The 25671-nt window shown below is 41.1% G+C and overlaps 1 protein-coding gene across 1 annotated transcript; it reads right to left on the bottom strand.

The window, feature by feature from the left end:
• Window positions 1–3160: 3160 nt before the first annotated feature.
• LOC133367591 (vomeronasal type-2 receptor 26-like) lies at window positions 3161–22522 on the bottom strand. Its single transcript, XM_061591687.1, has 6 exons — window positions 22395–22522; window positions 21364–21655; window positions 17357–18199; window positions 14698–14925; window positions 10072–10198; window positions 3161–4071 (listed from the first exon to the last, which is right to left on the bottom strand). Exons 1-6 carry the CDS (start codon window positions 22520–22522, stop codon window positions 3161–3163), a joined length of 2529 nt encoding a protein of 842 aa, XP_061447671.1.
• Window positions 22523–25671: the final 3149 nt, after the last annotated feature.

The raw sequence follows: 25671 nt of genomic DNA, 5'->3' as shown, positions 1-25671 counted from the left end.
GATATCTTTGCAGAGGATCCCTGGTCAAGCTTTACCAACAACACTGACCAAACTATATCTACTGAGAAGTAAGTCCTATTGAGTGCTATGGGGCTTAGTCCCTTAGTAAGTGTGTTTAGAATTGCAGCCTTCAGGGGCATCCATCTTTACTCCTGAGTGCTCCCATCTAACATATCCACAGCACTAGGCTCCTTTCTTCCTACAATGGCCTTCTGGTGACTGGCCTGGCCTGAGTGCACTTAAACCCTTTTTGCCAGAAGCGAGTTACCTATGTTAAATGTTCCCTACCCAGGCTCCATCTTTTAGCTAAGATTTCTATCTTAATTTCCAATCAGAGAAATATTTTTGTTTGAATTGCATGCGCCAAGCAGTTGTGGTTGATGTTTAATATATCATGCTTAATGACATCACTCAGGCCCGCCCCATGACATCACTCAAACCTGCCCTGTGACATCACTTGGGACCACCCCATGACATCACTAGGGCCCATCCCCAAAATCTCACGGTTTGGGATGCTTCTGACCTGGCAACCCTAGGCTTGACTCCAGAGTAGCTAGGTGAGAGATAGCAGTGGCAGCAGTAGCGGCATGTAAGAGGGGGGAGGGGCATCCGGCGGCAGCAGGAGCAGCAGCGATGTTTCTCTGGTGCAGCTGCCCATTCTGTGCACCCCCTCTGCTGACCCTGTGTGTGTGTGTGTGTGTGTGTGCATGTGCACATTGAGCTCCGTGCCTTGGCAGACCACAGTCCCCAATCAAGCAACCAAGGATGGGGGAGTCACCTCCAGAGCAAAGCAGCAGCAGCAACCTTCACTTTTTCCTGCTCCTTTGCTTTAAAGTGTCTGCAGCTTCTGCCCACTTTCCTCCTTCTCTGCACCGCTGGGCAAGTTGGAGGCATGGTTTCCCTTCTTCTCCTTCCCCCCCCCACCTGATTTGAGCACCTCACTCTTCCCAGGAGGCTGGTGGTGGTAATAAAGTGCCTTTTTGTGTCTTGGGTGAAGGGGGGGAAGGACTTGGCCAGCTCAGATCTGTAAATGGATCTCTTGTTGTCTTCAGATCTTGCTTTCTTTGAAATCGGGGGGGGGGGGTGAGTTTTCAAAGTTGAGAATCAGTGTGGCATAGTGCTGGACAAAGACTTGGATGACTAGAGTTTGACTCCCTACTCAGCCATGAAGCTTGCTGAGTGATCCTGGGCCAGTCACTGCCCTTCTGCCTAACCAATCTCACAGGGTTGTTGTGATGATTAAATGATAAGGTATAGAACAGTGTACTCCACCTTGAGCTTATTGGAGAAAATGTGGGATTTAAATCCTAATGCTAATAATAATAACAGTAATTTCCCAAGAAAGAGCTTCCTCCTCAGAAAACAAAACACACTTTTTTTGTTTTTGTTTTGAGTACCCTGTTGTCTGTGTCTTGGTTAAGGTGTGTCCAACCTTGATGTGCTTATGGAAGTGGTGTGCAAGTAGTGCCCCCTCCAAGTGTGAAGGTTTGGACAAACACTGTGTTATGGAAAACCAAAGTCTGTGTGAAAGTACATATTTGGAAATGCAACTGATGTGTTCCTAAGCACATTTAGTAAATGATGCCATATACAACTTGAACTTCACAAAATATCTTACAGTCATATCCATAAACACCTATGCAACCTTGTGTCTGGAGACCTAGAGCAGATAACACATTATTAAGAATCACTTTCCATAACTGTAAAGAGCTATGTCCACATGTGTGCATCCCAGGCACCTAAATGAGGGGTGAGAGCAGCATAGGAACATAGGCAGATGCCTTACACTAGGGGTTATCAATTTTTTCATGAAAAGTTGCACTTTTATTGTTTTTATTACATTTGTAAGCTGCCCTGAGCTCTGTTTTTAACAGTGGAAGGGAAGGATATAAATCTTTTTAATACATAAATAAATATTCTATAGTGTTGGAAACTGGAGTCTAGACATTTAAGGCTGAAAATGTACTTTTTTTAAAAAAAGATTTCTCATATGTTCCTTCAGTTTTTGTTGGTAATTACTAGGTACAAAAACAAAACAACTGGATAATGCAACTCTTAAAATGTTTAATTTGCATAATTAGCAAATGATTTGCATAATATGCAAATTAGCTGCCCGGATTTGTGGGACTGGAATATGGCAACCCTAGATATAGATCACCTAACAGCTGAAGCTGGTGGAAAGGACTGCATGCCACTGAGACAATTTGTGCCTTCAATGAAAATGCTGGATCCAAGACTGCCCACAGGAGGGGACATCTCATAATGGAGGAAGGGTGGGAAATACATTTAATAAATAAATGACTTTGTTATCCCTTTAGCAGGCACTGTGTTTCTCTGTGGGAGGGGACAACTACCAACTGTCTCTCCCAGAATGGCTCCACCAGGGTGTTTGCACCTTGCCGACCTTGTTGCCACCTTGCCCTTCCCCCTTTAAATAGTCTGCAATTTGATGTAAACATAAATTATAATACTTCCAGTGACATGTACATGTTGTTCCATAACAGGTGATATTAGAATGTTATGTCTCCTTTGGAGGTAACCTTTCATATCTCCCTCTTTTACCATTACTATGTCTCTTAGTTTACTTTGCAATATGAATTCCCCTATAAAGAGTGTGCACCTGTCTTTTTGTGGCTTTGCTAGGATTACACTGACATAAAATAGTTTTAAAAAGCAAAAAATTGAGAGCTGAAACGTTTTGTTAGACAATTTGTTGTCCATCTCAAAAAATATTATGTTTTCATAACATTATTTATAAACTACCAACTCATAACCAAATATCAAGGTTCTGTACAGTAAAATCATAAAAAACATCATGCAAGTATATGCATGATAACAACTTGTCTAATTATGCTGATGTATCAATGGAAGTGATTTTCACTTCAAATAGAGACATTGGGGCACAGGTGGGAGCAGACTCCATCATGTGATGCTTGAGGAATACATGAACAGATGTTCTAGCTCACAGAATCACAGAATGAATATTTTTAAAGAAAAATGAACATTTTTCACAAGCCTCTTCTTCCTCCTCTCTTACCACAAAATAAAATTATAGGATGTGAAGTCATGCTGGAAAGGGAGTCCACAACCGGGGTCCAGATTTGGGATCTCGCTGTGTCCAGGGACATCACTGAATATCAGCACAGACTTAATAAAAGGATTAGAATTTCTGTTTTTTTCTCATGATAAGCTGACCTTTTATGTTCAGGTCTGGCCTCAGCACAATGATGTAGCATTTAGGGAAGAAGATGCAACCCAGCAGCCCAGCACTGGAGGCCAAGATAGAAAAGATCTCGACAGCTACCATGTATTTTCCCTTGGTACTCAGATAGGTTGGAACAAAGGACAGCCACACGCTACAAAACACCAGCATGCCAAAAGTGATTGACTTGGCTTCATTAAAAGTGTCTGGTAGCTTCCTAGCCTTGAAAGCCACAGTGAAGCTTACAAAAACCAGGAAACCCATGTAACCCAAGACACAACTAAACATTGTCACAGATCCCTCATTACATTCCAATACAATTTCTTCAGCCACTGAGTGCATGTCAACATCTGCGAATGGGGGAGAGGTAGTCAGCCATACAGTACAAATGGTTGCTTGTATAATGGAGCAGAGAAGAACAATGGACTTGGCCACTCTTTTCCCCACCCATTTCCTCATGCTGCTTCCGGGCCTGCTGGCGTTGAAAGCTACAACCACTGTGATGGTTTTTGCTAACAAACAAGACACAGCCACTGAGAAGACCATGCCAAATGTAGTTTGACGGAGGAGACACTTCACCTTCTCTGGCTTGCCAATAAATATCAAAGCACAAAGGAAGCAGAGCAGGAGAGAGACGAGGAGAGTGTAGGTGAGGTTCCTGTTGTTGGCTTTGACAATGGGAGTGTTGTGGTGCTTTATAAATGTTGCTAGCACCAGAGCTGTGATCCAGGAAAACAAAAGTGCAAAAATGGCTAAAGTCATCCCCAACAGTTCCTCATAAGACAAGAAGATTGCTATCTTGGCAATGCATTGAGTTTGTTGCTTGTTTGGATGGTGATCTTCTTGACATGTAAGGCAGAAATTCATGTCTGGGGAAAGAATAAGACAGATCCTAGCACTAAATTGCGGACCCATGGCTATTCTGTAGCATCAGATGCACTTTCTGTAGAGAGGTTGTTCACACTACATTGATTGAGCACTACAGCAGAATATCTTTAGTAGTGAAGCTCTGGTCAGGCCACATATATTTTAGTAATTAATGCAAAGGACAACATGGTTCCCCCCACTCAATTCAATGTACAGGAAGTGATTGGAAGGCAAGTTGAAATTGATTTCAAAACTGTTGATTGTGCTGTGTTCTTTACTGCACCTGAGGTCAGCAGGCACCTGATGGTTGATGGCAGGCCTTATGACACACAACACCTAGACACTAGTCCCCCAACATTTTGGAGTTCTAGATTGGTTTCAGACACAAATCATCTGCTTTTTTAAAACCAACGATACAACCTTATAGCAACTGAAACCAATAGTGGTTGGGAAATATAGTTTTTTGTCATAGACAGTACATAATAGCTAACAGGAATCTAAGTCTAAAGAAAAGAAAAGTAGACAGATCCTTCCAGTCAGCTCAATGTACATGCTATAATGAGGTACACACTTAGTTCGCACTTAGTTGTTCATGATGGAATTATAAAGAAAGGCCCAGGGCCACGGTAGGCTCAAGACATTTTGCTGCTTGAAGCAAAGGATGAAATGCAACACACACACAATTCCATGTACAGAAGATGACTGAAGTGAAATGGAGTACTTCAACAGTGATGATTGGACAGTATCCTTCACTGCACCAGAAGGTCCTTCTGGCAATTTGGTGGTGGTGGCGGAATCTAATGTTTTCTTTAAGATTAATAGTGGAAGGAGGCAGTACCTTTATGCAAGTGGGTGTGTATCCATGTGTGGGTGAGCTGTATGGCTTTGTGTATACATGTGTGCTGTAAGGATGGATGCTATGCATATATGTGTGGTTGACACTCTATGTTTGTATTTATCAGGTTTGTATGATTTGTCCATCTTTCTTCTTGTTCATTCCCACTGTTGGCATTAGCCCCCTTGGGGTTTGGACAAGAGGCAATGCAGTGTTTGAGTCAAAAGAAGTTTCCCAAACTTGCTGCAATTTAAGATTTTTGAAGTGCCTGTGAAAAGCAATGTTAGGACTGTAAATCCCTCTATGTGCCCTAGTTTTGAAGGAAGAAAAGTTTAATTTTCATTGTTAGGTTAAAATCAGAAGAAATTATAAACACCATCCTGAGTATGGAGTCGCTACCCACTATTTAAGTGATTTGTTCATTCAGGTGAATGTTCCCAGCAGTGCTTGCAGGTGAATGTTCCCAGCAGTGCTTGCAGGTAAAGAACCCTCAAAAACATGGTCAATGACAGCATTGGCCAACCACTTAAGCAAACAGGAAAGTTGAACTATTGATAACTATTCCTGACTGGATATATGCTAATTTACTAATATGCAAAAAAACACAACAACATTTCAGTTTAAGAACATACCTATAGCCAACAGATACAGTATCACACTCCAAAAAGCAAGGAAATTGGACAGCTATAATGAATGCAACAGGGGAGCAGGAGACCTGACCTCCTCTCTGAGATATTGTACTGCCCTGCAACTTTGTAAAAATATACAGTCCAATCCACTTCCTGTGTAGCTTGGAAGAATTTGGTAACATGTGCCTCTGAGCATATAGTGAGTGGTGGCAACACCTGCAATCAGCCCAGATAACAGAAACAAGACATGTGCTATGCTGATCTTGTTTTAGCAGGGAGGAAGCAACAATGTTAGAACAGTTTATATAGTTCAGATAGTCCCTTTAAATAAGCTTTATTTAATTTGCAATTTTAGTGAAGTTTCCTATATTAAATATTTTTTTTCTGTGAATATGTGATATATAGCAACACTTTGCATTATTTACACTAAAGAAACTCCAAAAACAATTGCGGAATAATGGCACTGACTATTTTGCAGAATAGTGTCTAATGAACATGAGCAATGTCTCAGGTTACACAAAATAAAACAGTATGAGGTGAAATATATTCTAGAAAATTTCTAGGTGTGTTCTATGTTATTAATTGACCATGCCCATCTTTCCTTAAGTGGACTAGTTTAAGCATAGCAGGCTGAAAACATTCATCTTCAGCTGGCAAGTTTTTCCCCCAACGACTTTCATTGCTTAAGTAGCAACATACTGTAATCAGTCTAATTTTATATCAAACTGCAGTTTCAGATTCAACTCTTAATGCACACAAATTAGAAATAGAACATCCCTTTCCAAAAGGAAAATATTGTTTTTTCAGGGTTTTCTCCAACTTTTTATTCTACAGCAGGGACATATAGTCTCCCATCCATATTTGAACCAAAGCTGTCCCTGGCTACATCCACACCAGACCTTTATTTCACTTTAAACAGTCATGGCTTCTCCCAAAGAATCCTGGGAAGTGTACTTTGTGAAGGCTGTTGAGAGTTGCTAGGAGATGCCCTGTTCCTCTCACTGACCTACAATCCCCAAAAGAAAGGCTGACTGTTAAACCACTCTGGCCACTATCTATCAGGGCAATAGGAGTCTCCTGACACCTCTCAGCATCCTTCACAAATTACACTTCCCAGGATTCTTTGGGGGAAGGCATGATTGCCTTAAGTGAAATAAATGACTGGGATGGGTGTGGCCCCCTGATTAGCTAAGCCAAATAGCTGTGGGTCTGGCTTTTAGAACACTGACAGTTGGTTCTTACCGAGCATGGCTATGCTATAATAGACTGCCATGTTAAATTTCTTAAATTAATTAAACATCAGATACACATTTTTTCAAAATTTATACCGCAAAAGAATAAGGTCAGAGTATGGGGCAAGGTCTGTGGCAGGATTACAGGTACTCTGTGAACACAGATGATTTTTAATTTCAACAAATTATGAGACACTGACAGAAAAAAGTCCAACAGACATCTGGGTTTTTTCCCTCTTGTTTTACACTTTGAACCCTCAATTCTCTTTGACTTTTTGTGTATCAGCATGAAAACTTAGTTGTTAAGCAAGTGTTTCTGAGTTCAGAACTATAAGTCGCTCTATACGTGAAAGAAGGCATTGAATCCAGCAAGCTCGAAACCCCAAAAGAGGCAGACTCCTCCACAGAATCATTGTGGGTGGTGATACCGTGCCCCAGGAGGGACTTAATACTGGGAACGATCTATCGTCCCCCTGATCAAAATGCTCAGGGAGACCTTGAGATGAGATATGAAATTGAGGAAGCATCCAAACTAGGAAATGTGGTAGTAATGGGTGACTTCAACTACCCGGACATAGACTGGCTACATATGTGTTCCAGTCATGACAAAGAAGCAAAGTTTCTAGATATTCTAAATGACTATTCCCTAGACCAGTTGGTCATGGAACCGACCAGAGGGATGGCAACCCTGGACTTAATCCTCAGTGGGGACCGGGACCTGGTGCGAGATGTAAGTGTTGTTGAACCGATTGGGAGCAGTGACCACAGTGCTATTAAATTAAACATACATGTAACTGGCCAATTGCCAAGAAAATCCAACACGGTCACATTTGACTTCAAAAGAGGAAACTTCACAAAAATGAGGGGATTGGTAAAAAGAAAGCTGAAAAACAAAGTCCAGAGGGTCACATCACTCGAAAATGCTTGGAAGTTGTTTAAAAACACTATATTAGAAGCTCAACTGGAGTGCATACCGCAGATCAGAAAAGGTACTGCCAGGGCCAAGAAGATGCCAGCATGGTTAACGAGCAAAGTCAAGGAAGCTCTTAGAGGCAAAAAGTCTTCCTTCAAAAAATGGAAGTCTTGTCCAAATGAAGAAAATAAAAAAGAACACAAACTCTGGCAAAAGAAATGCAAGAAGACAATAAGGGATGCTAAAAAAGAATTTGAGGAGCACATTGCTAAGAACATAAAAACCAACAACAAAAAATTCTATAAATACATTCAAAGCAGGAGACCATCTAGGGAGACAATTGGACCCTTGGGTGATAAGGGAGTCAAAGGTGTACTAAAGAACGATAAGGAGATTGCAGAGAAGCTAAATGAATTCTTTGCATCTGTCCTCACAGTGGAAGATATAGGGCAGATCCCTGAACCTGAACTAACATTTTCAGGAAGGGATTCTGAGGAACTGAGACAAATAGTGGTAACGAGAGAGGAAGTTCTAAGCTTAATGGACAATATAAAAACTGATAAATCACCGGGCCCGGATGGCATCCACCCGAGAGTTCTCAAAGAACTCAAAGGTGAAATTGCTGATCTGCTAACTAAAATATGTAACTTGTCCCTTGGGTCCTCCTCCGTGCCTGAGGACTGGAAAGTGGCAAATGTAACGCCAATCTTCAAAAAGGGATCCAGAGGGGATCCTGGAAATTACAGGCCAGTTAGCTTAACTTCTGTCCCTGGAAAACTGGTAGAAAGTATTATTAAAGCTAGATTAACTAAGCACATAGAAGAACAAGCCTTGCTGAAGCAGAGCCAGCATGGCTTCTGCAAGGGAAACCTATTAGAATTCTTGGAGAGTGTCAACAAGTATATAGATAGAGGTGATCCAGTGGACATAGTGTACTTAGACTTTCAAAAAGCGTTTGACAAGGTACCTCACCAAAGGCTTCTGAGGAAGCTTAGCAGTCATGCAATAAGAGGAGAGGTCCTCTTGTGGATCAGGAATTGGTTAAGAAGCAGAAAGCAGAGAGTAGGAATAAACGGACAGTTCTCCCAATGGAGGGCTGTAGAAAGTGGAGTCCCTCAAGGATCGGTATTGGGACCTGTACTTTTCAACTTGTTCATTAATGACCTAGAATTAGGAGTGAGCAGTGAAGTGGCCAAGTTTGCTGACGACACTAAATTGTTCAGGGTTGTTAAAACAAAAAGGGATTGCGAAAAGCTCCAAAAAGACCTCTCCAAACTGAGTGAATGGGCAGAAAAATGGCAAATGCAATTCAATATAAACAAGTGTAAAATTATGCATATTGGAGCCAAAAATCTGAATTTCACATATACGCTCATGGGGTCTGAACTGGCGGTGACCGACCAGGAGAGAGACCTCGGGGTTGTAGTGGACAGCACGATGAAAATGTCGACCCAGTGTGTGGCAGCTGTGAAAAAGGCAAATTCCATGCTAGCGATAATTAGGAAAGGTATTGAAAATAAAACAGCCGATATCATAATGCCGTTGTATAAATCTATGGTGCGGCCGCATTTGGAATACTGTGTACAGTTCTGGTCGCCTCATCTCAAAAAGGATATTATAGAGTTGGAAAAGGTTCAGAAGAGGGCAACCAGAATGATCAAGGGGATGGAGCGACTCCCTTACGAGGAAAGGTTGCAGCATTTGGGGCTTTTTAGTTTAGAGAAAAGGCGGGTCAGAGGAGACACGATAGAAGTGTATAAAATTATGCATGGCATTGAGAAAGTGGATAGAGAAAAGTTCTTCTCCCTCTCTCATAATACTAGAACTCGTGGACATTCAAAGAAGCTGAATGTTGGAAGATTCAGGACAGACAAAAAGAAGTACTTCTTTACTCAGCGCATAGTTAAACTATGGCATTTGCTCCCACAAGATGCAGTAATGGCCACCAGCTTGGATGGCTTTAAAAGAAGATTAGACAAATTCATGGAGGACAGGGCTATCAATGGCTACTAGCCATGATGGCTGTGCTGTGCCACCCTAGTCAGAGGCAGCATGCTTCTGAAAACCAGTTGCCGGAAGCCTCAGGAGGGGAGAGTGTTCTTGCACTCGGGTCCTGCTTGCGGGCTTCCCCCAGGCACCTGGTTGGCCACTGTGAGAACAGGATGCTGGACTAGATGGGCCACTGGACTGATCCAGCAGGCTCTTCTTATGTTCTTAAGTTTTGTGAGGTTTTGTTGAACTGAGCTTATGGGAAGCATGAGAATGGCATGGGGGGTATTTTAAATTGAACACTGCAGAATGCAAAAAATCCATGTTGGCTATAGTATACAGCCACTCTTGTGGCTGCATAATACATATAATGGTTGTTTCTTCCATGCATTATGTAATGCTACCTGTCTGTGGAGAAATCTTCCCATTTGGACACGGCACACAATCATAGCAACAAAATGTCTTTCCTTCCTTCTTTCTCTTATGATAACCAGGATAGCACTTGTCATTACAGAGCGAAAGGGGCACCACCTATTCAAAAAGATGAAGAATTAGCATTGAGAAAATCTTTTTTATTGCCTTTGGTTTCAGTGAAGCAGAATGAGCCAGAGCATGATCTGTTTGATTTGAAAGAGCTGTTCATACATTTCACAAGATAATACATACAACCTATGGGCTAGTGTGATAAAGGATTCAATCACAGCTTTGGTTGCTACTGAAGGAAACAGACTCAGCCAAATATTATTATTTTATATAGTATTGTTCATATTGCGGAATAGGAGATGGAAGGAAAAACAGAGAAACCTTATTTACATCTGTATTGTTCTCTAGTTTAGTTCAAACAGTTTTGTTTGTTTGTTTATTATACAGCCATTAGAATTTGTTAATTTCAAACAAATTTAACACTGAAGTCTTATTATATCACTGGGCATGCTCAGTAAGTACCAACTGTCGGTGTTCTAAAAGTCAGACTCACAACTGTTTGGCTTGGCTAATCAGGGGGCCATAGCCATGCCAAACCTTTATTTCACTTTAGACAGTCATGGCTCCCTCCAAAGAATCCTGGGAAGTGTAGTTTGTGAAGGGTGCTGAGAGGAGACTCATATTCCCCTGAGAGAGCTCCAGTGGCCAGAGTGGTTTAACAGTCAGACCCTTTTCTGGGGATTGTAGCTCTGTGAGGGGGATATGGCATCTCCTAGCAACTCTTAGCACCTTTCACAAACTAAACGTCCCAGGATCCTTTGGGGAAGCAATGACTGTCTAAAGTGAAATAAAGGTCTGGTGTGGATGTGGCCAGGGACAGCTTTGGTTTAAATTTGGGTGGGAGACTAGATGTGCCTGCTGTAGAATAAAAACATGGGTGAAACCCTGAAAAGCAATGATACTGTTCACAATGTTTTCCTTTTGCTCTCTACTATCCTTTGGGCGCCTTTTGAAGACTTTTCCTGTTTCAACAAGCCTTTTAAGTTGAGACCTATCCCAGTCTGTGTCTGTGTTAGAATTGCTTTTAATATGTTTTCTTTAATAATGTTTTTAACCCCCCCCCCTTTTTAAAGACGTTTTTAAAGCTTTTTTAAAAATGTTTTTAACTTTGTTTTGTTTTAATGTATTTTAAGGTCTTTTTATAATATTTTTAAGTGTTTTTATCGTTTCTGTTTGCTGCCCTGAGCTACTGCTGGGAGGAAGGGCAGAATATAAATCAAATAATAAATAAATAAATAAAGGAAAGGGGCTTCCCTTCTGCCCAAATTTATTTTATTAATTTCAAAGCCTTTTTATTGGTCAATGTCATATGATGGTGAAGACAGCCTTTTGTGTTTCAAATTGGAGGTTATGTTCTATTTCTATTTTGAGTGCATTAACAGTTGAATCTGCAACTGCAGTTTGATGTAAAATCAGACTGATTACAATATGTTGCTACTTCAGCAATACTCTTAGCTGTGGGAAAAAAGAGGATGCATGTTTTCAGCCTGCTGTGTTTAAACCACTTCATTTAAGGCAAGGTGGGCACGGTCAATTAAAAACATGGAGCACACCTAGAATTTTGCTAGAATATATTTCACCTCCCACTGTTTTATCTTGTGCAAATTGAGACTCTCCTGAGGTCCACTGGAGACTATTCTGCAGAAGTCAGTGCTGTTATTCTACAATTATGTTTGGAGGTTTTTTAGTGCAATTTTTGCTCTACTTCACATATTCATAGAAATACAAACAAAATAAAATGATTTATAGGAAACCACTAAAATTGCAACGTAAATCAGACATATTTAAAGTGACCATCTGAACTATATCAACTGTCTTTATAATGTTGCTTCCTCCCTGCTAAAACAAGATCAGCACAGCACATGTCTTCTTTCTATTATTTGGGCTGATGGCAGGTGTTGCCACTACTCACCATATGCTCAGAGGCACATGTTACCAAATTATTGCAAGCTACACAGCAAGTGGATTGGACTGTGAAAGACCAACCCAAATTGTGTTTGCATTCTGACAAATTTGTAGGGCAGTCCAATATCTCAGAGAGGAGGTCAGGTCTCCTGCTCTCCTGGTGTATTCACTATAGCTGCCCCATTTCCCTGCTATTTAAAGTTTGATAGAAATATCTGTGGCCTATAGGTACGCTCTTAAACTGTGAGGTTTTTTGCCTATTACTCAATTTTCATTTATTTCTGAGTAAAATTGGCTTTAAAAAACAAACAGGAAAAAGATGGAGAAGCACAAAGTGCACCTCTGCCCTCACTTTCCTACTGTTCATGAGAGCCCACAGAGTATTGGATGTGGCAGCTGAACTGCCTTAGGATAACAGCCTTAATGAAGCTCAGAAAAGAGAGATTTCCATCCCATTTTCCATTTGGCAGCCACCTGCAGTCCTCTGGAGTACTGTTGGTCTCTCCTGAACAATTTACTTTATTTAGAAAATTGTATATACTGGTTACTAAAATGAAAGATGTCTACATGGTTTACAATTCACCATGGTAAAGAGAGCTGATGTGCGGGGATAGGGACCACCAAAGATCAGAGTTAATACTAAAATAAAATAGGGAAGCTCAGGGAAGAAAATGTTCTAGTTTTTGTCCCCCCACTCAACAGCCCCCTGCACCCCATCCCACATTGTTTTGAGGAATCTCAGTTAATTCAAGTGTGGGAGAGGAAACCTGGAAATGTTCCTTCCCGAGTTAACTGTTCGCTGGACACAATCAAAACCCACAATCTGCCAGGATGAGTGAGTTAGGATCTGGCGGATCTCTGGCTCAGCCAGATGGTTCCTGGCTCAGCTGGCCTGTGCCAGCATAACTGGTTCATCCTAGATCAGCCAGAGATACACTGGTTTAACTTCCTTCTCCTGTTCAGCTACGACCCACTTGGCTGAGCGAAGACCCTAGTAATTTATGCCAGGATAAGCCCTGAAAAGTTGGTGATCCGAGGAAGTGGTGGGTACGGGAGTGTGTATGTGGGGGAGACTTATGCTGGATCCTAACTCCATTCATCTTAATCATGTGAATGGCAACCTTGCTGAACTTACCTTGTCAAAAAGGGTAGTGTTAAGTCAAACTCTATGCTAACAGTTTGCTTTCCTTCTGCTATGCTTGGGCCGAGCCTCACTCCTGAATGGGGTTTGGATCTGGCCTACTTTACTATGGCATGATTTAAGATGGCATAAATTATGCCACCTTCCATGACTCAGGATTGTTGTGCTAGGTTCCAAGTCAATATGTGTAAAGAGGCAATCTTGAACATATCTACATAACCGTACACTTCAATGACAACAGCAAGACTTACTGTTTATTTACTAATAGGAAAAAAATACCTTGCGGTTAAAGAAGGTACCTATAGCCCACAGATATTTCTATCAAACTTTAAAAAGCAGGGAAATTTGGCAGCTATAGAATGAACCAGGGGAGCAGGAGACCTGACCTCCTCTCTGAGATATTGTACTGCCCTACCGATTTGTCAAAATGCAAACACTATTTGAGTTGGTCTTTCACAGTCCAATCCACTTGCTGTGTAGCTTGCAATAATTTGGTAACATGGGGAGGGGATGAGATCACTGGGCAGAAGGAAACCCCTTTACTTTCCAAAAGGAAAACAATGTGAACAGTATTGTTGTTAAAAGTTACTTTTTTGAACTACAACTCCCATCAGTCCAATCCAGTGGCCATGCTGGCTGGGTTTGATGAGAGTTGTAGTTCAAAAAAGTAACTATTCCAAGCTCTGGTTTTTCAGCATTTCTCCTACGTTCTTATTCTACAGCAGGCACATATAGTCTCCCACCCAAATTTAAACCAAAGCTGTCACTGGCCAAATCCACACCAGACGTTTATTTCACTTAAGACAGTCATGGCTTCTCCCAAAGGATGTCGGGAAGTGTAGTTAGTGAAGGGTGCTGAGAGTTGCTAGGAATGCCTTGTTCCCCTCACAGAGCTTCAACCAGAGAGTCTGCTTTAAACCACTGTGCCATTGGAGCTCTGTCAGGAGAATGTTAAATTTCTTAAATTAATTAAAAGTGGTTAGGCATTTTTTTAACTTTTAGACTGCAGAAGATGAAGGTCAGAGTATGGGGCAAGGGCAGTAATAGGATTACGGGTATTCTGTGAACATGGCTGATTTTTAATTAATTTCAACAAATTACAAGAACACTGACAGAAAAAAGTCCATCAAGCGTCTCGTTTTTTTCTCCCTTTTTAAACTTTGAACTCTCAATTTTCTCTGACTGTTCTGTGTATTGCCACGAAAATTTAGAGTGTTGTTAAGCAAGTATTTCTGAGTTCAGGACTATATGTTTTGTAAGGTTTTGAAATGAGCTTATGGGAAGCATCAGAATGATATGGGGGTATTTTCAATTTAACATTGTGGAATGTGAAAAATCCATACTGTATAATAAGACTGTTAATGCACCAAGATAACTATACTGTAAATGTACCAAGTAAATACCAAGACAAATATACTGGAAGGTTTTCTTTTCTTAATACTGAATATATCTCCCCTCCTCCATTTTGTTATGGAAGTTACAGTCTGTAATAACCTCTCACCTGATTAAAGCTTCTGGGCCAGGTGATGGCATCCTCATCAATGCTCAGTTCTTTGCCTGGGAGAGCCCAAGGATTCATTCTTCCAACTTTCACTCTTATAAAGGAGTTATTTGGAAAAGTTATCACATTTGTAATGTCAAACCCCATTATTAATTCTCCATTTTCATTGAAATGCACTGTTTCTCCCACACTGTTGTTAAATGTGATGTTCCTCAGAATCAGATGGAGCTAAGAGAAGGGACAACAGAAATGAAGAAAGAAGTGCATACTGGCATTTTTGGAAATTACTGAGTTGCAGCTGTCCTTGATCAACTAATATTATTTTGTACAAAATGTATGACTTTCTTGCAAAAGGAGTGTTATGGTTTTTGTTTGTTTGCTTTGTTACAAGAAACTAATGGTGGAGGAGATTTAATCTCCCTTTGGGTTCTGGATTTGGCAGTAGGGAAGGGGAAATGTGTAACAGTAAGTGGTGACATTCAGGGCTGGCTCCAAAGGGCAGCCAGGTGGGGCCCTGGCTGAGGACTCCTGGGGCTACAGAGGCCCTTGAGGGGCCCCTCTGCTCCCCTTCCACAATTTGTGGCAGGATCGCTTCCACAGATTTAAGGCAGGAGCTTCAGAGTCCCCACCTTTCCCTCGCTCAACCTACCTTTCTCAGCTGTGTTTTGCAGCTGCACGTGCAGTATGCGCAGGACTGTCCTTAACCAAGATGGTGGCGGAGGTTTCCCTAAGGGGCTGAAGCCCCCTGCCACCATTTTGGTTGATGGCACGCATGTGTATTACACGTAAGCATCCCTGCCATCAGCCAAGAGGCTTCAGCCCCTTAGGGAATCCTCAGCCGCCATCTTGGTTAAGGGTAGCTATGCGCACACAGCCCCAAAACACAGCTGGGAAAGGTAGGTTGAGCAAGGGAATTGTGGGGTTTCTGAAGCTCCTGCCCTGCAATCTGCGGCAGTGATCCTGCTGCAAATCATGGCAGGGGAGCACTGGGGCCCAAGGGCTCCAACATTCCTGAGGTTGGCCCTGGTGACCTTAAATAGTAGAAATGTCACTAGTTTACTATTTGCCCAGTGGAGGTGAATAGGTTGAGATGTCATTCCACTTCTTTTCAAGAGAATTGAATGACTTTGATGACTACTGGCCTTTATGGACTCAGATTGCTATCGAGGGATGGAGGGCAAAAAAAGTTTAGTCACTGAGATAATCTGTAAGAATGATGTTGGTTGTCCCCCAAGTTGGTGAGGCTCATCTGAGTCTTCAGTGTTATCAGCCCAGGCTTGTAGAACATTCTTCCGACAGTATTAGTATTAATAGTACAATATTAATACTATTAATTGTTAAAAGTGTGCTGAAATTTTTTTTATGCTGCCGACTTATGCAGACAGTTAAAACAATATTTCTGTAATAGTTAGCCATTATCTGTGAATTTACTTTTTATATGATTTAGTTTTTACTGTATCTGTAATTGTTGTGCACATTGATATTTTTGTAATGAAATTACATATACAAGTATTTTTCTAAATAACTAAATAAAATGTGAAACAGGACTATTGCTTTTTAGATTCAAGTTTAAATAATGGTGCTAACTGTTAGAAGTGTGGCAAGAGCAACTCCCATTTGGTCCTCTTCGAATGGAGATAGAGAGATAGTTCTCTGGGCTGGCTAGGCTGCCATTGACCTGTGCTCATCTTTTCTGTCTGTCTGCTTTCTGTGTAAACTGATGTGTCTCAGGCAACTATTCACACCTTTGACTCACCTTCCTGTTTTTCTGTTCTCTGCAGACCACCAGAGGAGAAGGAGCCAAGTTCTCTTTGTCCCATCTCCTCTAGCATGAGGGTCAATGTCCAAAGCATGGCCATTTCAGCCTCCAACTTAGTTAGCTAGATAGAAGTAGCACCTTTCCTAACCAGTATGTGCTGCTATTAATAAATTAGTCTTTTCTTATTTTGAAACTAAATCAAAGTCTGAGTGATCTGAAGCAAAGTAAAAGCTCACTTTCTCTCAGGTAAAATCACACACATGCAGTACAGACCTCTGAGCAAGCTACACAAAGCTAAACTCTGCTAATTTACTAAAACTTTAACTGGTGTATTAGCCATTTGACAGCCATCACTAACTACTAAAAGCAAACTGGAGAACATTCACTGGTTTACTATTTTTCAAGTTCTTGAAGGGGTGTTGGATGGATTGAGATCCCTTCTCATTTCCTTTCAGAGTGACCAAGAATTGCCACATTATTTTCTTGTGGTGGACATTTTTACATCTAGCCAAATATCTCTTCTTTCTCCCCCCCCCACTTTGAAGCCACTCCCCACCCACTCCTTAGACATTAGATTACCCAATACAAAAATGTGCTACATATGACATTCTACAGCACTGAGGTTGATAGGGAAGGGCTGTTGTTTTGATGCACGTGTCATGCCTTGGTGCATTAAGATATTGTGCTCTTTTATTTATGCACCTCTTTAACCAGGTCTTTCACACATGAGATGCATGTTTTCAGGACCCACTCTGTTCCTGTGATTGTAATTTGTTTTGTTTCATTTTTAATATTGAATTTTAAACTGTTGTAACCAAGCCTGGGACCTTCTGATGAATGGCTGACAACAATAACAAAATAAATAAATAAGTAACAGCAGAATCCTTCAACAGCTGTTACCTGCCATGGCTGCATATTATTATGATCTATGGCAAACATTATTCTGAATTTGGATCTGGTTGAGTACATGGCATGTACAGCATTTGCCAAAGCATAGACAGAATTGTAGATACTGTAGCTATGACCAGTCATGCTCATTTCAAAGAAAGGACCAGAAAGGTTCTCTAAGTTCTCTTCCCCAGAGCAGGTTTTCACATCATCATCATAAAAACTGACATTTGGAAATGAACAGTCAAATGCTTGCTCCCAAAATGGTTGGATGAAGCCATCTGAGTTAGCTAAATCAGGCCTTACGTTTTGAAGAAAATTTTGGAATTTTGGCATATCTTTTGAGTGAGTTGAAAAGGCTAAGGCACCATGGAAGACTTCTATACTCCAATATTTTTGAAAGGCCACTGCAACAAAATCCAACTGAGCAGCCATAATCCACACTTTACTAAATACTTTCCCATAGTCAATTTCTCCTTGCTGAAGCAATGATCTCAAGGCTATCATGGCCTTAGTTTCTCCATGGAGAATAATAGTGTTTGCTTTACTTTCCATAATGTTGACAAATGTTTTGTTCCAACTTTCTTGCAATTTTAGTAATTCATCAAAAATATATGTTGCAGCAATTTTCTCTGTGAAGGCAGAACAAATTCCATTCTGAGAAAGTATTGGTTGAAAGTTCTTCAGAAAATATTCTCCACTGTCATCATTAAAGCTCATTAGACCCACCCACATCCATCTGAAGTGTAGAAGTAGTTGAACAATCCCCTTGTATTGATGGATTTCATTTGGAATCATCCAGTATAAATTAGGGAAATGGGAATTCAACACAGGGGCAAAATCACCATAACTGAACTAAAGGGAGGGGGGAGAGAGAGAGCTGTATTACAATGAATAAGGAAACATTCTGATGTATACACAGTTATTTTATGGATTCCAAATATTTTGTTTTTATTTGATTGAACTCAAATGAAGTTTCTACTGGAATTAAAGTCTGCTGTTTCCTGGATAGGAGAGAGCTTGGTTGACTGATTTTATGCTTTTGTAAAAGTCCCAGCTTCGCCGTTGTAAAATTCTGTATGTTTGGCTGCTGTTCAAGAGAAAACAGAAGCTTCAGCTCATGCATAATGCTACAGCATGCTTCTAATAGACAAACATATCCAGACATAGTTTCAGCTGCATGTGAAGCTTGACCTCCTTCTGGGACAGAAGGGCTTTGTATGTTTTTTCTACATAACTATGTGAGTTTTGTGGCATGTGTGCTCTCCTGAGTTTTGTTTGAATGTTGTGCTCTAAAATGATAGTTGCAAGGAGTGTATATTGACTCAAATCTTCACCTGAAAAAAGGCTGGAAATTGGCAATAGTGAAGCCATTGCTCTCTGAGCCAACAGGACTCATGGATTGTGGGTGGTCTGTTGTCATTTTTCATACTTTGTTGTGATTTGGTGGTGTGTACCCATACACTTGAATTAATTGCCCCTTAATTAGTGAAATTTCTGTCACATTATTAGCATTCTTAAAGCTTTAACAAATAAAGATGAAATGTGAGGTTGAAAAAAGGCTTGTGCATGTTCTGTATCCTCCATTTTAAAAGTAGAAAATAAAGCTGAGCTCCACAATTTTTAGTGAAATGACAAGTCGCCACATATATCACAGTTTCAAAATTACATCTGGCATTTCAAGAAAGAAATTTCCACCTTATAATCTTCTTAAATAATAATAGTGCAATCCTAACAATGTGAAGTAAATCCTAATGAATTTAATGAGGGTTTGCTCCCAGGTCAGCAGGGTTAAAACCTTTTTACTTTCACAAACTCTTCTGTGGAAATCTAATCACTCTTTCATGACACCAAGATGATATTTGCTTGAAAATGACCTCATGAACATTTAACAGCAAATTTCTCATAATATGCTGTTCAACATTTTTATTAATGACCTGGAGGAGGAGGTACAGGGAATGTTTATCAAATCTGTAGATGATACAAAAGTGGGAGGGATACCTAATGCCCTGGAAGACAGAAACATAATTCAAAGGGATCTTGATAGGCTGGAGCATTGGACTGAAAACAACAGAATTAATTTTAAAAAGGATAACTATTCAGCACTGGTTAGGCCTCATCTTGAGTACTGTGTCCAGTTCTGGACATCACAGTTTAAGGAGAGACTGAAAGAACTGGGCATTTTTAGCTTTGAGAAGACTGAGAGGAAGATGATAGCACTCTCCAAGCAGAGCCACCCCTAGGCATTGGGAAGCGGGGCAGTTGCCTCAAGCCCCACGCTTTGGGGTCCCCGCACTTGGTGATCTGCTGACCAGCTGGCTCCTCCCTCCCTGCCTGCATGCCTTGCCAGGCAGGGCACAGCACTCGCTTGCTCTCTTTCTGCCCGGGATGAGGGCTCGCTTGCCTGCCCGCCTGCCTGCCATGCCGAAGCCGCCGCCACCACCGCTCCTGCAGTCAGCGAGTGTAGCGGTAGCTGCCCCGGGGACAGCAAGCTGGGCCAGCAGTTCTGGGACTGGTGCCTGCGCACCTGCGGCAGCGACTCGGCCAAGAGCGTGACCCGGAGCAAATGTGGGGGGCCCCAAACTTTGCTTTTGCCCCGGCCCCCGCACATGCTAAGGGAGGGCCTGTCTCCAAGTACTTGAAAGTTTGTCACATAAAGAAAGGCCAATATCTCTTCTCATTCATCCCAGAGTGCAGGACATGGAACAATGGTTACAGGAAGCCAGATTTCAGGGGAACATCATGAAAACAATCCTGTTAGAGCAGTATGCCAATGGAACCAATGACCTAGGGAGGTGGTGGGCTCTTCAACATTGGAGGTACTCAAGAGGCATTTGCGAAACAGTTTTTCCTTGTGAGTCTTTTTGCAAGCAAATGCATTTTTGTATGTTGTTTCACTACATGCATGGAATGGAACAAAAAAGAACTTACACTTCAGATAAGTGAGGAAGGAAGGGAGATAACACTATACACTGATCATTATATTCAACACTTGGCAGAAATAAACACAGAAGGGGAAACAATAAAGACAAAAACCATGTGAAGATATAATAATTAATGTAGGTGTATTGTTTGTTGGTAAAGAAAAGAATAGGGAAAGGAGGAGGAACACAAACTAATCCATCATTCTTCAGTAAAATGAATTGCACATATTTTATAGAGAAAAGAGGATAATTAATTAAAGATGGGGTTTTTTTGTAAAAAAAGAAATGCTGTGTTTCCAAATAAATACACTCCAAGCAGCTCACAGCAAAGCAACAAAAATGCAGATCAATAACAAACAAATATGGGTAAATCATTTCAAAATATAACAACAGTACAAAAAATATAACTGAAGATGATGATGATGATGATATATCAGCTTTAACTTTATATGAAGAAATGCTGACTAAAATGACTAGTCATACAGATCATGTAAAATGGATATTATATATAATAGAAATAGGGTTGGCTATTACACTGGGATTGTCATGCTTCTTTTCAATATTCTAATTTTCCCTTCTCTTACTTTAAAAATATACAGCATTATCTATCTCTTTTGGAAAACAAGTGAAGCATGTGTATATTTTTTCTGTAACACTATTTTCAATCTCATTGTTTTACAATATCCCACAATTTAATTTAATCAAATTGCTGCCAATGAGGTGTCAATGTCAGAGGGATTTACATAAAAATGTGATCATCCTCCATATTCCTTCATCACCAGGTGAGCAAGGGCCAAGACATACATATTGGAGTGGGATAGTTGCAGCAAAAAAAAAAAAGTTCCATCCATAGTGCACTGGATGCTTGTGACTCAATCCTGAAACCCTAGATGTTTCCTATTCACAGATATGGATATATCTAAAGGAGTTATAATCTGGAAGTATTATTCCCCTGTTTGGATTTCTGCTTTGAGTATAGGATAAGGTTAAAGTCTTTGTGTCTGAATATGAACTCATAAACAAACCTTTCCAGGAAAAGTAAGGAAAATGCAAATACTAGGTCACATGTCTGAAAAGTCAATGGACACATTCTACCTGTGGCAGCTTGTAGATGTCCAAAACGACAGCCAAATGGCGAGATGTTTCAGAGCCCAGAGCCCCAATGGCTCCTATCAGATCTTTCTGAATGTCACACTTATAATTGGGGATGAAGTTCTGTCTTGTGGGGAAAAAATCCATGGCAATCTGATACAATCTATTCTCAATGAAGTAACTCTCAGAGATGTGGAATCCCAAGGAGATGTTGGGCAAGATGTGGAGATTTTCATTTATCTCACTTACAGCAAATACAAAGGCCAGGACATGCTGATAATTCTTTGTCACAAACCTGTAAGAAAAGTTAGATTTTGGACCACAGAGGAATGTAACAATTAGCTTTAGTAGCTTTCCTGCTTTACTAGCCCTCCTGCCACTTCTAAATCTAAATTGGTGCATGTAACGCTAAACATCATTAAAGGTACATTGCTTTGGACAGAGTGCTGAGAGGTATACAGGCATTTTAAACTACATTGGACCACAGTAAAAAGTCATAGTCTCTGTTTACGTATTGCTTTGATTCCTAACAATCTTCAACAAAGTTCTCTCACAATACAAATTTTATTTGTATTGTATGCCGAACACCCTTCTGCAATGTCTGAATAAAAACCATGTTATTTAGAAAATAGCCCTTGATTATTAATGAACTCTCAATTAGTAATGGTTAACCCTTTTCAGAATCAGGGCTACCATTGCCCCATGGTCAATGCTTCAGGGGCTGTGTGTCAAAGTGTGTGTGGGCTTATGTGCAAACTGGATGTGGCCAAAGTATAGAAGTGGGCATGACAAGCACTGCAGTTCTCAAGGCTCACTTTTAAAAATACTATGGGGTCTACATTCAAGTAAGCATACAAAAGATTAGGGTGTAACACTGTAATTCTGTAGACACTCACATGGGAGTAAATGAACCCACTGAACTCAGTGGAACTTAATTTAGAGTAGATACACATAGAGATGCTCTATCAAAGTCTTTAATCAGGTCAGAATCCTAAGATAAGTGAATGCAACAAAAAACAACAACAGGTACTTACACAATAAACTTTGAATCCAAGTTAGGATATTCTCTAAAGGAAGGTGGGTCAAGAAATCCAATAATCTGAGAGGAAGTCCCACCAATCATTAGGCTCCCTGTCTTATAATACTGGTGATGAATAGACATCGGGTTCCGAATGGTACATTTAGCAGTATGCTCCCAGAACACAGTGTGAGGTATATGCAGCAACAACAGCAACACTCCTAATAACATCCTCCTCCTAATAGTAGGTCTTGTCTACATGCAAAATTTCTTTTCTGACCTTCTGTAATATCAGAAGCTCTTCCCCCTTTCCCCACTCTCTCCAACAATGGAAAGTTTTCAGGAATCAGAATGATGGTGCCCTGCTTTGTCCTCTGTTTCTGAATGTCAAACATGGGGGTTAAAACCCATTGTTCTTTTTAGCATTTGTTAGAGTGTTATGATGCAATTTCTCACAATCAACATATGGAATTGCTTAAAAGTAGAATTAAGTGGTACCTCTGGGAAATTCAATCCAAGGGATGCACAGGGGCCTTGGCTAGAATTACAGGGAATATAACTGAGAATGAAAAGACCTGTAATTAGAGAATAGGGGCTCAGTGGAATTATGCTTAGCATACTTACTGGTGAAAGAAAATATGTTGATGGGACTGACCAAAACTATTTTGTGTCCCAAAGTTTCTTGAATGGACACCTGAAGTTAAACAAATCAAGTGATCAAAGAAGCATGAAGGTAGCTTATGATGAAAATTGCTAGCCTACATCTACCTTGATCATACTCCTCTTAGGTCATACTGCTTAATTCTTATTTGTATGCTATGCATGGATGCACAATCATGTGGAAAAAGGATAGTGTCACATGGGTTGTTCTCATGACCAATTGACAGGTGACTCCATCTCTGCTGCCACTGGAAATAGTACATCTATTATCGCAGGAAGTCTGTTGCCCAGGGCCGGAGCCAGGCATGCCGGGGCTCTTTGGCATCAGCCTGCCCTGGGCCCCAGCACACACACACATGCACACACGCAAGCTCCACCTACCTGTCTCTTCTGTCTTTTGCAGCTGCGTATGCTGTGCGCGCAAGGCTTCCATTAACCAACATGGCGGCCGGGGTTTCCCTAAGGGGCTGAAGCCTCTTCTGCCATCTTTGTTGATGTCATGCATGGTGCTAGGCATGCACATCTTTGCAAGCTTGCAAGCTCCCTCCCTGCGATCCACAGCAGCTGACCTGGCATGGATCACGCTAGGGGAGCATTACTCCTCCCCCACCCTATCGAGGGGCCCCTTATAGTAATAGGATCCTTTAATCCCTTTAGTTTAAAGTTATGAATGGGTTAGGATATTAATGATTAATGCTGCCACACACCCAGTTATTTTGTAATGATATTCTTCTTTTTTCTCTCAGTAAAAGAAAGCTTTGCTTTAGCCTAGTTTGGACCTGCATTTCTTAGGTTATACACACACCATTTAGGCACATTTCAGGGCAAAGCACTTGTTTTATCCCTAGCAAAAGATCCCCCTCCTCTCAAGGAGGTGTGTTTCATGGGACATGTGGGTGGCAGGTTCACACACTTAGGTTCCCCAAAACACGTGTCGTAACAGATTGGTGGAGTAACATGGCCAGTAAGGCTTGCGGGAAATAAAGTAAGGTGTGAAAAGTCCCGCAATCCAGGGAAACAGGTAGCCGAGTTCTGAATGTGTCTGGATTGTGTGTGATTTCCTTTTCCTTTGTTACTATGTTTTGCTGTCTCTTGGTTTAAAATAAGTGGGGAAATGTCCTTTAAATGTCCTGTGGTAAAACTTAGAGGTTAAGGTATAGAAATTCTTTGGCACATTTGTTATCTCCCTCCCCTTCTGCAGAGCTTGGAAAAGTTACTTTTTTGAACTACAACTCCCATCAGCCCCAGCCAGCGCCATGATGGCTGGGGCTGATGGGAGTTGTAGTTCAAAAAAGTAACTTTTCCAAGCTCTGCCCTTCTGTCCCTGGCAACAAAGCTTCGGCAAATGGTGGTGGCAATTTTGGCACAGCGTTTGACCAAAGTTGATACTGGATAGAGAAGGTTAACCCACTAGTGGCCAGAAGCTACTAAGGGGGTTCCCTAAACTGAGTCCCATCCATTTTGAAAGCCCTTGATAACACTTGTGTCTCCCTCCCTTTCCATAAAAACCTGGGCAATGAAGCCTTGCAAGTAGCTTGAGCCGGTGGTGCTAGGCACTTGGGAAAGGTGGAAACAGAATTTGAACTGGGAAGGTTCAGTGCTCTGGCTGGCAGAGACTCCTAACTGGTTCCTGACCCTTTAGATACCCTTTTCTTGTTTTTCCATTTGAGAGTCAATCTGGGAGAAAAAGCTGGTGGCAACAGCTTTCCTCATGAGTGACTTGATCTGGGAATGTGGCATTTGAAGGTGGCTCATCCCTGACCTTATTTCAGTATTAGGTTTGGTTGTTTGGGTGTGCACTGTTTTACTCTTTGCATTTGGCTTTTGATGTTAGAGATTTCTAAACTTATGGCAAAAGTGGCAGGCATGGAGGGAACAAAACACTTTATGAGTCCTGTAGAGAGCCTATCGAAAATAGATAAATGGTTGATTAAGAAAGGAAGGTGCATGTGGAATGATGATTGTTTTAAGACAGATGACCCTATAAAAACAATGAATGAAGCATATGAGGGATACTGTAATGAGTACAAGCCCTCAAAATCAAAGAAAAGTACTGCAGCCGCTTGGGGACTTTATAATGCACGTTAAATCTGTTAAAGGAAGAACACAAGAAAAATCAGGAGTCAAGGAGTAAGTTGGCTCAGACAGACGAGGCATTTGATCAGGAAAGAGAGGCTTTTGCAAGAGAGCATGCCTGTTTGAATGAGAAATTTGAAAGAGAATCAGTTTGACTGAAGCATTTAAGAAGGATGGAGGAATGATTATGACAATTTTGACCGTGAACGAATGAATGTGGTAGAAGAAAAAATCAGGTGGGCTTCTTCTTTAAGGAAAATGGAGAGGGAGTGAGACGAGGCATTAGCCCAGGCTAAGGTGGCTCGTAAGGACTTGAAAAAGAAAGAGGATGAATGTACTAGGGCAAAATTAACTGCTGAACACCTGGTAGTTAGAGCATGAGAGCAACGGATGAATGTTAGCCATGATGAGTGCAGAGCTCAAATTAAAGAACTGGAAAAACAGTTGCAGGTCCAACAAGGGCTGGTGGCCACAGTCATGCATGTTTTAGGTGATGGGGATAAAGAATGGGACTTTTCCCACTCTCTCCCCACTCTCCCAGAAGATGCTGCACCATC

This window comes from Rhineura floridana, chromosome 11, assembly GCF_030035675.1.
Source record: "Rhineura floridana isolate rRhiFlo1 chromosome 11, rRhiFlo1.hap2, whole genome shotgun sequence".
NCBI classification, from domain to species: domain Eukaryota; kingdom Metazoa; phylum Chordata; class Lepidosauria; order Squamata; family Rhineuridae; genus Rhineura; species Rhineura floridana.
The sequence above is the reverse complement of the archived record's forward strand: the minus strand, read 5'-3'. Positions and strand labels throughout refer to the sequence as shown.

Bases quoted from the DNA above. Each gene is read 5' to 3' on its own strand.
- LOC133367591 (XM_061591687.1), bottom strand. From the start codon at position 22,522: ATGTCTATTCATCACCAGTATTATAAGACAGGGAGCCTAATGATTGGT. The intron at 21,656-22,394 runs GTAAGTACCTGT...CTTTTCTTACAG, and splicing joins TTGGATTCAAAGTTTATTGT to GTTTGTGACAAAGAATTATC. The intron at 10,199-14,697 runs GTGAGAGGTTAT...CTTTTTGAATAG, and splicing joins GGCCCAGAAGCTTTAATCAG to GTGGTGCCCCTTTCGCTCTG.